Source organism: Pholis gunnellus, assembly GCF_910591455.1.
Source record: "Pholis gunnellus genome assembly, chromosome: 7".
In the NCBI taxonomy this organism is placed as follows: Eukaryota; Metazoa; Chordata; class Actinopteri; order Perciformes; family Pholidae; genus Pholis; species Pholis gunnellus.
Window position 1 is genome coordinate 25,239,157 of NC_136533.1, and position 12,878 is coordinate 25,252,034.

General features: G+C 43.2%; 1 protein-coding gene across 1 annotated transcript in view; it reads left to right on the forward strand.

Moving 5' to 3' along the window:
* The window catches only part of LOC306698837 (polypeptide N-acetylgalactosaminyltransferase 18-like), a gene marked incomplete at its 3' end in the record, with an annotated part of 185,059 nt that overhangs the window by 80,826 nt on the left and 91,355 nt on the right, over nucleotides 1-12,878 (forward strand). Inside the window, exons 2-3 of the mRNA XM_079163323.1 lie at nucleotides 6,789-6,990; nucleotides 7,127-7,293. Coding sequence (XP_079019449.1) covers nucleotides 6,789-6,990; nucleotides 7,127-7,293 — 369 coding nt within the window. The remainder of the gene's footprint in view (nucleotides 1-6,788; nucleotides 6,991-7,126; nucleotides 7,294-12,878) is intronic.

The following is a 12,878-nucleotide window of genomic DNA, read 5'->3' on the forward strand; positions in this document are numbered from 1 at the left end:
TGCCTGTTTTCTCTTTTGCCTCTTTAAATATTGGAACACAAAAAGCTTTCGGAGGGAGATAATCTTGCAGGGTTTGCAGAGCAAATGAGATTTTCTCCACGAAAACAAATTCTTTCAAATCCTCGGGTGTGAGTGGGTGTGTGTTTGTGTTAGAAGTGCAAAGCCTGCTGGGATAGGTTCCTGCAAAGCAGCAGCAAGTTTTTTAATGTGGGGCTGATGAGCAACTTGAAATTACACGGAGGAGGTGGTCTAATTGAATGTTTTTACATCCACACTGTGTTTTGCAAATCGGGCTCATGTCCCATTTGAGGTCTTGATCATTTTAAGCTGTTTATGTGCGTCCTTTTATCCCACACGCAAACAGAAGATCCCTGATTCCACTGTGTGATTCAATGCAGAGGATAAAAACACACACCAGGCGGGTGATGTCAGTAAACACTGGGTATCCACGCTTTCACTTTGTCAAATCAAGTGCTGAATGCAAACAGGATGTGTTCCTGTCATATTTCCTGACACAACATTCAATTTCCTAGAATTGTATGTGCTCGAATGTGGCGTACTGCATGTAGAGTATTTTATTGTGAGCCTTTGGAAACTAGCTGAATTTAGGTCAGCGTCATTACAAAAAGGTGAAAAAAGGTTTCTAAAAAAGAATAAGAAGATGCTGGAAGCATCTGTTATGCTGACTCACAGCAGAGCAGGATGTTTTGCTCCCCAATCAAAATGCAGCACAGGATCATTGCAACAACCCATGAGCATTTCCCCTCCACACCAATAGGCCTGTACTTGTCAAAGGACATCTTTATCACCTCTTCGTTGACGATGATGATTCTACTTAGACTGGTGTGGCTTATGAGGCTGATGAAGCTGATGTATCTGTGAAAACAAGGCGGTAATGGGTAGGTGGAGGAGCGGGCGTTACAGCAGCATGAACGTACTTCAGGCAGACAGACAATCATATATATTTATTTACCCCACAAAGTCCAGACACTGGTAGTGGTGGTGAAGGGAGTTTGCTGAAGATCTGATGATGGGATGTGAGCAGGACTAGGCACTAGATATAATAAGGAATAGAAGTGATTGGGGTGGAGGAGGGTTGCATTGGTTCTTACTGAAATGACAAGATGCAGAAGAGAAAGACAGAGGGATGAAAAAGTGTAAAGAGAGTCTCCCTCACTGAGCTTTAGCTAACCCTTATTTCAATCAGGAGACTTCTATCTATCTATCTAGTTGGAAAGGTGTGTGTGTGTGTGTGTGTGTGTGTGTGTGTGTGTGTGTGTGTGTGTGTGTGTGTGTGTGTGTGTGTGTGTGTGTGTGTGTGTGTGTGTGTGTGTGTGTGTGTGTGTGTGTGTGTGTGTGTGTGTGTGTGTGTGGACAGGGAGCTATCTTGGTGTCTGAGCCGATAAAAGAGTGTGTCTCTGCAAGCTGATCTGACAGAGCTCCGGGATGAATCCCTTGAGTTCTTGTTCTCCTCCTCATTCTCTCACACCTCGCTCCACATCATGTCACTACTTTTGTTTTGTCACTCTTCTAACCCCTCTGACTTTTTCTGGCTTTTATGACAAGAGTTGATAGTTTTTCATATTTATGAAGCTTATTTTCAATGCTGCTAATATACTTTTCATTGTTTTTGTGAGAAAAAAATATTTCCAACATTGTACACCTCACTCTCTTTCCCTGAACCATCATGTGTGCATCATGCGTGTGTTCTGTGCATAATCACAGCCTAGCGGACTGTAACATGTCCCTGTTACCATGGGGTTCTTAAGGCACAATGACGCCAGCACAGTCAGGAAGCGGATCGTAATATCTTTTATTTATTTCACGCTCACGCTGGTCCCGGCCGGGCGCTCTGCCGCCGTGGGTTCCAGCGCCCAGCTCTGAGCGATCCTCCTCGTCAGTCTTCTCGCTCCCAGCGTCGCTCGGCCCGCCTGTGTGTCATTCTCCTGCCTCCGTCCCTACTGATGGTTTTAAAGGGGACAGATACAATTACTAATTGTCCACAGCTGAGGCTGATTAGTCCTCTCCCCGGCCCCGTTCCCTGAACCACTCCCTCCCCACACTCAGTCCCCTCTGCAGTTGAGCCCAACCACGCCCACACCACCACACGGACATTGACAGGCAGCCAAGTTCCTATCCCCAGCAAGGGTATCACAGCACTAAGTGCCAGTGTTTACCATCACAACGCAGTCCTGGATGCTGCCAGGGTGACCCGAGGTCCTCTCTTTGTGTGGACTACCAGCTGGTTTGCCAGTTCAAGTTCCAGTTCTTTATTTGTCACATGCACTATAATTACAGTGGAGCAGTGGTTGGCAATGAAATGTCTCTCTGGCTACCTCCAATGGTACTTAATCTCCAGTTATAGGATTATTTTAATTAGCACATTGATAATGCCTCAGACTGCAAGGCTAGGGATTATGTATTGCACATGATTCTATTTGCTTTAAGGAGGTTTTGGATAGTTTTTTTTTTATGTGTTAGATTTCTTTAAATTTCTCTCTAGAGACCGGCATTTTCCCAGATGCACTCGAAATAGCTCAAGTCAAGCCTCTACTCAAGCTGCATAATCTTGTCTGTTTTGAGCAATTTCAGGCCAACCTGCCATTTTTTGGCTCCATTCAGACTCAGTAACAAGCTTTACTCTCCCTCCTGGCCATCTCAATTTCACCAGGCGTGTCATCCCTGAGGGAAGTTCTTTCCTCTCCTGCTCTCTTCCTTGTCCAAATATGCACAATCTCATCTGTCTTGATGACGGGTGCCGTGCTGACGTGCGTGTCAGCTCTCTGTGTGATCACTGAAGTGGTTCAACATTTTCTACAACCAGCTGGTGAATTTCTCTGATTCACTAAACTCTTACACGGATGCAAGCTGTTGTCATTATCATCAACAGAGGGCGCTCCTCTTACAAGGACATCAGGCATGTTTCCCGCTCTGGCCTTTCACCCTAATCATTATAACTTACAACTTAAACACTCTAAATGCCTAGGTATGTGCTCTGTTATTGTGGCCCGAACAGACTCTCTTTTTGCACTTTAAATCCATGATTACCTACGTTTAAGACCTACTTGCTCACCTCTTAGCTCTGGTTTAACGTCAACTCTACCCTTAAACTTTCTCTCATAACTAATTTTGTATTTTGCTTAGGAATTCTCTGCCGCAGTAGGAAAGGTATTTATTTTATTTATTTATAAAATATAAATCTCTTTTGGGGGGATTCTGCCTTATCTGAGCTCAGCATCACTACCCCTCGGTTATCCTACTTCAGGGTGGAGTCCAATCGCCAAAGAGATTATTGTTAAATTCTAATGAAGTCTCTCCTGATTGAAACTTTGTTTGTCTGCTGTTTGGTGCTGGGACCCAATCTTCCGGTTCAAGCGAGGATCGAGGAGCGAGGAAATGACAATTAAGAGACTTCGGATGCACCCGTAGACACCCACGTTCGGTACTTGATTGGTTCTTAGCAGTCACGACGTGTCCTTCCCTGATTCGTCACGCCCTTATCACGTGACCCTTTCCCGGAGGATCACAAACAACAGCATTGATTACCGATCGACTACCAGGTTAATATAACATGGACAACTGATTACAGGTGTTGCTGACCTTGTTGTCTTTACTAGCAGCTTGTCACGATTTATGTTTTATTTATTCTGTTTAATTGAAATGTTCCTTGCCTTGTTGTCTTGCACTTTATTTCCTGCCTTTGTCTGTCTTCCCCCTGTGATGGTCTGCCCGTCCCCTAATTAGACACTGCTGCGTTCAATCACCTGCACCTCCTCAGTGTGCTTCACTTCACGTTCTGCCCCCGTCTGTTCCTCCCGTCATTGTCTGCCCCGCCCTTAATTGTAACCTGCTGTGTCTAATCACCTGCAGCTTCCCTGTGTATTTGAACCCTGCGTGTCCCTTGGCTCAGGGTTCGTTGGTCTTTGGTGTAACCTGGTCCGTCTGTCGTCTGCCTGCCATTTCCTCCCGGTACGTTTCGTGTCTACTCCCCTTTGCCGTGTTCCCTGTTTATTTGGATGTTTTATTTTCATGGACTTGTGATTCACACGTTTTTGTGTTGAATACTTTTTTGTTACAATTAAACCCACAATAATCCAACCTTCTGTTTCCCGTGTCTCCCTACATTTGGGTCCAGCCCTTTATTTTCTGCAAAAACCCTACACAGCTGTTGTTTAGTTAAAGTCTGCCTTTCTGCGGAGGAAGCAGCTGTTATTGGAGCGATTAGTGAGCGGCGTGTCCAGCGGCGTGTCCAGCGGCGTTATCAGCGCTACGGAGCGGCCGTCTGAAGTCACATTAGCAGCTTTAGGGAGGACGGACACAAAACGGAGGACTTTCCTTTTCTTATTATTGCTTATTTTGTTCTGCAAAAAAATGTAACTTCTAAAACTTTACAGGAATTGTGTCTGTTTGAGTTTATAGAGGAAGATCTAGACATTATTAAAGACTATTTTATTACTATTTATTTAACTAAGCAACCAATTTACTTCCTGTTTACATCGGCCCAGTTTCCGTGAATAGTCACGTGATCTTCGTTTTCAGGCATTTTAGTCTGGACGGAGATCATTTCGAAAACGATGCTGAAACGGTGTGTGGACGGAGATCATTTAAAACGTATTAGTGTGGATGTAGCCTCAGGGAGCCGCAACAGAGAGGCTGAAGAGACGCAGCAGCTCTGGAGCCGTGGGTTGCCGACCCCTGGACTAGGGGAAACAAAATGTTCACATGTTGAAATAAGTAAATGCCTTTGAAAGATAATGTGAATGAAAGTTCACAAAGCAGTGCATTGACAAGAGTGTTCACCTGACCTTTCAAACACACACACACACACACACACACACACACACACACACACACACACACACACACACACACACACACACACACACACACACACACACACACACACACACACACACACACACACACACACACACACACACACACACACACACACACACACACACACACACTCACTCACTGTTAACATAATGTTGCAGACAATAGTCTGCTATTGTGCTCAGTTTGTTTTTCATTGCTTAGTCTAATTAAATTGTTCCTGATAGTCCTCAGCAAAACACACTCTCATGCGCTAAGCACCTTCCCTGTTGCACATACACTACTGTATTACACCCACGCACGCACACACACACACACACACACGGTGTAGTTGCTCTATGATACATCTGTCCTCTGCAGAATCTGGTTACACTGAGAAACCTTTCAAAGTATGCGGTCTCATTCCTGCTTTCCTCCAGTGCTAAAAAGCTCAATGCACTAACTAAAAGCTGTAGAGAATATAAATGGCTTTTTTCAACCAACATTACTCTTTTGTTCAGATGTTAACTCAAAAAAGGTGCCCACATGAGGCGACTTAAAGCTTAACAAAATCGTAGGTGCATTTGTGGCCAAGAAAAGTGTAAAGTGCTTTTAGGTGCTCAATTTAAGGACTTGGAGGAAGGTGGCATTCCACCCACGAGAGCATTAATCATGTAATTGCCAAAAGGGGAAGTACTGCTCTTCAAACTAATAAAAAACCTATTCAGCTCAGGGAGGAGAGGAGGCACTTCAGTCCTTCAGCAGGCCTGTTTGAAAGGCAGGAGAAAAAAGAAAGCAATGTGTGACAGACGTGAGCCAGAATCTTAAAGCCCAACTGAATTAAAGGTATTTTTGCTAAGAAATCTGTATATATTTCCCAGGTATTGGTTTTGACGTGTGCACTTTGTTTAGTCAAAATTGTAATTACTAAAAAGAAGATATTGACGATTCACTAATTTCTATATTGGTTTTGTCTAGGGTCATCCGTCTTTGAAGTTGAAGTTTATATTCTAAATGATTTAACACAAAAAATTCCATTTATTTTGGAAGAGAAATTCTACATTTAGAGGAGGTTGTGATAGTTGACATAGAATTCACTATTTAATAATTTAAGTTGAGTCTCGTACTGTAATTCCAAATTAAATGTTTTAGGCCTGAGCACTTTTTGTTTATTGACTTTGCACCTTTTCAACACCCCACCAGGGTCGGACGTTATTGAATGTCTCAGACTCATGAATATTTGATGCACTCAGTTGATCTTGTCTTCCAGTGATTCGGACAAACAGCAGACCACTACTTTTAAATTCTGCAGCTTCTTTGCCACAAATCTGCCACTCAGAGAGAAGAGGTGACAGGGAAGCTGTAAAGCATCATTCTACATTGTTATTATGAATCAGGACAAGCTCGAATGAGTGCAACCTCTCTGTCTATTTGCATGCAATAATTTACATTAAATGCAAATATTTCAAACCACCAAGTAACTTTTCTGTTTTTTTTCGTCCAAACATGCCTCAAGCATATTTCCGTCTCATTGTTTTTCACAATGGCTCCTTGGTGCTCATGTAGCACAGAACGGTAAGCTACAGTGCTGATAAGAAAATGTTACCTTGGGCATATTAGCGGATTTGTGTCCACCTCTGCAGAAATAGATCGACGTGAATGCCAGAATGAGTTATTTGTAATAACAATTAAAATCCCTGTTAAGGCGCATCACAACATCTGTGCTGCTGAAATGATTCTTCCAGCCCTCAGCAAACAGATTTTCTTTAACAACCAAACAGCATACTTAGCACTCTGTCACAGTATTTTTTGTTGCTGAGGGAAGTTCATTTGTCATTAAATTGCTCCATATCAGGTCGGTTCACAGCATCTGACAGCACAGTGGTGGTGGGTCTGGAGAAAACTTAGAAAGATATCTTTCTTCAAAATACACTCTTTCCAAAGTGCATCAACATCTCCTTCTTTATCCACAGAGACCCCTCAGAAGGACGGTGAAGACGCTGCGTCCTCGTCAGACTCAGCCTCCTCCTCCTCACTGTTCGACCACTGGGGTCACGACCTGGGCCCCGAGAGTCGAAGGGTCGCCCTCAGGAAGTTCCGTTACTATGGCTACAATGGCTACCTCAGTGACCGTATCTCCTTCACCCGGCGAATCCCGGATTTACGACCGGACGGGTCAGTCAGTCGATCGATGTGTACTCTATTGATTAATTCATCAAGATGTTTGATGGCAGTATTTAACTGTATGGATTCAACCTAAAATGGAATAATGTTATTCAAAGAAAAACTCTGATTCTCTCTGTCCCCTCAGGTGCAGAAACATGTCGTATTCGTCAGATCTTCCTCAGCTCAGTGTCGTCTTCATCTTTGTTAATGAGGCCTTGTCGGTGTTGCTGCGCTCTGTCCACACAGCTATCCAGAGGACGCCATTACACCTGCTCAAAGAGATCATACTGGTAGATGACCACAGCAGCAGCCGTAAGAATCATAAAACTTAACTTATATGTTCATGCTTTCCCTTTGATGCAACCCAGTTTAGAGATGTGAACAGCATGCCCACCTTTCTTAATTCAAAGCTTAGCCTCAAACACAGTTGACACTCATTCATGCTTCCATCCATCCACAGGGAGCAAAACATTTGAGATTGGATCAGAAGGTGTATCCCATTTGGATATCTCTCTTAGCAACAATATTTTTTCTGAAGACAATCCTCTCTTGGCCAAAGGTTTTCAAGAATGTTGAGGAACAAAGCGTAGTGTATTTACAGGTACATACTAATAAACCAAATATAAGCCAACTGTTAATAGGCATCTTTCAACAACATTCAAAGGAGATGTGTGACCTTATATACAGTAGAAGAAGCATAATCTGCCCCTTGGGTTTGGACTTGAATGATTATATGTACAAACCATGTGTCTCATGTGCCGCAGGAGTGGGCTCTACTGTAGTTCTATTGTAACTCTGTGGTCTCTAGTTTCACAGTGGTATTACTAAATTTACGATATTGTAACTCCAGTTCTAAAAGCACAGGCGGAGCCCTCTACTGGACTCTATGGGTATACTCTCCTCCAATCAAGAGCAAGCGTTCATGCCAGGTGCAACACAACCGACACACCCCAGTCCTGCGTCATTCAAGCAAGCAAAGACCCTGAAAAGACATGTCGAAGAGATAGAATGAAAGACAAGGTGTCGAACACGCTGCCGCCGTACATATGTCCTCGACACCTGATAGGGACCCAGATTTAACTGTATAACCCTCGCCCTGAAGGATCTCCTAAAGTTCTTGGGAACAAAGGATGAATTGTTCTGAGGGTAGCCTTCCACAACAAAGCAGCTACTGGGGTGCACAGACTCTTGTAGCTTAAGTCAGTGCAAGCACTACAACGCCTTCAGTCGCTAAAACCCTTGTGGCACAAAGAAATGGCTGCTGCATACACTTTAACAGTGATACGCAACAGCCCTCTAGCCATCAAACTGTGCAAAAATGAGAAAATAGACCCAATTGTACAGGACAGGGGATATAGCCTCCAGTCCAGCAATGAACAACCCAGACCACTCTGCCATGTAACAGGCATGGTGGATCCTGCTCTTGCTGCATGGACGGTCTGCACCACCTGTATAGACCTTCCTCGGCCTGTCCCTCTCAGGAGCCAAACCTGGAGAGGACGGCCCAGGTTCCACAGTGTAGCTAATGCAATGGCCTCCTGAGACACAGACACCCAGAACTGCGGCCTGGTCCAGGGCTGGGTTGTCATAAGAACCAAGAACACCAGCTTAAAACCTGTAGCTAAAGGAGGTCGATATGCCAGTCCTCCATCGGGGAAACACACTCTACCACTCTTCCACGGTCCTCACCTACCCGTCAGAGATGCATTTGTGAATACCTTGACGTTTGAGGTCACTCTTCCCAGCGGAGTTCCTTGCAACAAATATTGAGGGGACCCCCCAGTATGGCAGGTCTTCCTATACTGAGGGTCGAATCGTAACCAAGTGCCTCTTGTGCTTCTTGGTATTCAAGTCAAGGCTGTTAACGACCTCTGATGGCATCGTATGTGTTAGAGCTCCAATGGTATCACTGGATGGCATGTTGCCACAAACCCAACCTCCTGCATGATGGTCAACATCACCGTTACACCCTGCCGCAGTTCCAAACTGCCTGCACCAGGGCATGCATTGAGCACAGAGACGGAGCGCATTTAACACACTTTTCACACCAGCGGGGAAAACAATGGATCTCTCTCCATTGATTTTGAATTGTGTAATGGTGCCTCCTTGCCACTTTTGTCTGCTATAAGAAAAATGCCTAAAAACTGCTGTGTGGTGGGATAGACCATTCATATGCGGCAACTGTGGCTCAGTGGTAGAGCAGAATTAATATTAGCTGCCACTGTATCATTGTATGCGGGACACCATGTTGCCCAAAAAACAAAGGTCTGATTTTTCATAGGATTCAAAGATAATTCATTGTCATTATGCAACACAGGGGTGTAAATCAAAATGCAGTTGTGGCCAATTTGGACATCAGAAAACACTGTCCATCAACTTTGACTATGTTGGAGCACCAAGCATCATTGATGTACAAAGTGTTTACGTGACAGAGGTGATCTGGGATGCCCCGATGGAGCCGATGGCAAAAAGTTATTTGATTTCTACTGACACGGTTACCCTTTTTCAAATAAATAAAATAAATAAAGGGACAATCTTTGGTGTTCTAGATATATCATCCATCAAAATAAACAAGCCAGATGATACCACAAACTGCTGATGATTTACTGCTCTTTCGATCTATCAGAAATAAATATAAAACTCTTTTCAAAAAGTCCAAAGCAGTATACTATCTGACATTAACCTAAATTCTGGAAAACAATTAAAGCTCTACAGATAAAGAAGGGTTAAAGGGATAAAGAAAGTTATTGATGATTTTATTTCTGTATTGTAAAACCAGTGGCGGGCCGTGGATTTTATACCTGGGCCTTCAGTGCTGTTCTACACTTCTAATAACCTCATTATGACGTCACAGCTATGGGTTATTATTTGTTTCGTGTAAAAGCCACATATTCACATAACACTGCAACATTTGACAAATGAAATAAAATGTTACATGAAGTTCAACACCTAGCATATAAAACACGAAATGCAGAGTGCAGATACATGAATACGAGCATGACGGGACGCTGCGTCATTACCGGACAATACAGTCCAAATCAATGCAACACAATGACAAACTCACAAGAGCAGTCGCATATATTCATATGACAACAAAGCAACAAATCAATCCAGCAGACCTGCAGCGGATCCACGCATTCCACCACACAAGCACGAGCCATTCAAATATTATTCATAAAAACGCCACGATAGACAAATGAACAGTAGCGGTAAACAAACGAACTTCACTTACCAAATGCTGTCTATCCTCCTTTCTTTGTAGACAAAGAGTTTAATCCCAGTACATCAGTTCCAGTAAGAAGTCCTTCTCGATTCATCGACACAAGTCGAGCCTCCCCAGTTGTATTTCGGTCCACAGCCGAAGACGACCACTGAACGGCGGCGGAAGACTGACGAGGACCGGCGAAGGACGGGCCGCGGTTGTGGAGCTGTTTCCATGCGAACGTGGTCGTTGAGTTGTAGATCCACTCGAGTCTCTCCAAAAGTACCGACGCTCAGTTAAAATGAAACACATTCACAGCCATAACATGTGCAACGCTTCTCCGACGCTGCATACAAATCCTTTTCCTGTCTGGGTCAGGGCTGCTAGCTGTGGGGTCGTTTCTTACTGTCCAGTTTGTTCAGAAATGTCCTTCTTGAGAAAAGCGTTCCCAGTAACTCCGCCACTAAATCCGTTTCTCCTCCTTCCGCCATTTCATATTAAAAAAACAAAGCTAGGTAAAATGTCTTTCAAATATTTCCACTTGAACTCTGTCTGCTACAACCAAAGCTCTGCTAGCAAGCATTATGTTTCGCGGGCACATAGTCACGTGCCCGCCCACTGACCAATCACAGCACACTCTGTACCTTGCAGCAGAGAGGCATCTGGACTCTGAGCTGCAGTAATGCTGATGTAACTAGGCCTGCAAACCGCTCTGGTGCGTCCATGAATCCCAAACTAAAGATCTGATTGGTTGAACACTATGACAATCAACAATATCGTCCCCATTCACTTAAACTGCACATGGATTCACTGGTGAGTCTGCAGGCCTGGGGCCTCTCTTCTACCTAGAGACACAGGTGAAATCTGATTGGATAAAAGCTCTACTTAAAACAAGCTGCACTGAAGCAGAGCAACTGAGGAGCACAGTAGCTGTGCAATGAGAACATAAGATAATGGGGAAAATATTTATATAAATTATAATACATATAAGAAAAAATTAAATGTATTTAAGAAAAAATATAAAATTATAAAATAGCTCTAACTTTGTGATTCTGTTTAGGCCAGCAGAGAAGGCTTTGCAGGCCCTGACGGCCCACCACTGTGTAAAAGATGAAATGACCAAGTCCGTTGAAACAGCAAAGACAGAGGGCCCACTGTAGGAACACAACATTGCCACCAGGATAGAGGGATACAGGAAAACAGCTGATGCTTTGCCCATTGCATGAAAGTATTATATTCATTATCGTTTATGTCTTATAGACTAATAGTCTCGTAGTTTGTGTTTGAAATAAGTAGAAAAAACATTAGATTTAATTCATGGTAAAAAAATAAAAGCAGAATGTGGGGCAGTAGTGCAAGTAATGAAGAGTTACAAAGTCAGTGAAGTGACTCAATGTCCAAATCACATGCACTGCTCTGTGTGATTTTCCCTGATACCAGACAACATTGTCAACTGGTTTCACTCTGTTTCCATCTTCAGTCTGACGTTGCTAACTGATGTACATAACGGGTGGGGGTTGGATTTCCGCTCATCAGTCACTAGAGACCAATGTATCCATTTGAGTCTAATGTCGTTTTAAGTCGACGGGTTATGTTTTGCCACAACAACATACTTTGTCCCGGTGTTTTAGGAGTGGAGCAGAGCGAGTTAAAAGAGAAAGCTAAAAAACAGAACTAGCCTCCGATGTCAGGCGATATCAAGAAACCATGCCGTATATATACAATTTATTTGTTAATCAAAACAACAAAGTTGTTAACAAATTGAAAACTACTATTCAGCAGCCTAAACACCAAAGAGAGAACTGTTCGGGGTATTTCTCCCATATAGACCCGCCAACTATTCTGGAGGATTTGTGTCAATGTTTTGGATCATTTTTAAAGGTTAAAGATCCACAATGTATTGGAAAGAGGTGGCAGTCAGAGTTTAACGTTACGGTTACAGACACAAATGAGGAAGACTGTGCTATGCCAACAGAGACTACGTAGCAGTACGACAGAGGAACATAATAAATGTTTCCAGACATCAAAGCACACTCCTCTCCGGTACTTTTCATCCATTTAGAACATCCACGATACCAGAATTAGTGTTGTCTGTTGCGGTCTCCATTGTTGTTATTATAACTCTCTTCTGCTTGACAGCGGTTGACAATGGCATAAGTCCCGCCCCTGGCGTTGATTGGCTAATGGTTAATCCCCTCCTTTTTGAAGTTGCTGTTTACTGCTCTGACAACACTGCAGCCAAATGATATTAAAAAATAGAGGCAAATAAAGAGTCAATTTAATTCACACAGATTGATGAAGAGTCTTTCCTCACATTATAGGGCACAGATCTAGATTTGAATAATTACAGTAAGTACTCCTGTAGGTGAGACACAGCGTAGACTGTCTATATTTCATGTCGTACCTATTTTTATTATTTGATGGTGGACATGATCAGGACATGTTCAGGCATTAGCTGCAGCAATAGTGTATGAAAACAGATTAAAACGTATTGCAGCAGACTGGTATTAATAATTGCGTCACGTAGTATGGAATATATTTCACTGCTGCCAAATCTATAATTACTATTATGAGAAATATATCTCGGCTACAGTTGCCTGCTGATTTTCTGGGTCTCTCACTGCACCTCTGTTCTTCAATAATACAGTATATCAGAGTTTAGTGATGGTGGCTGCACAGGGTTGAATGCTGATTA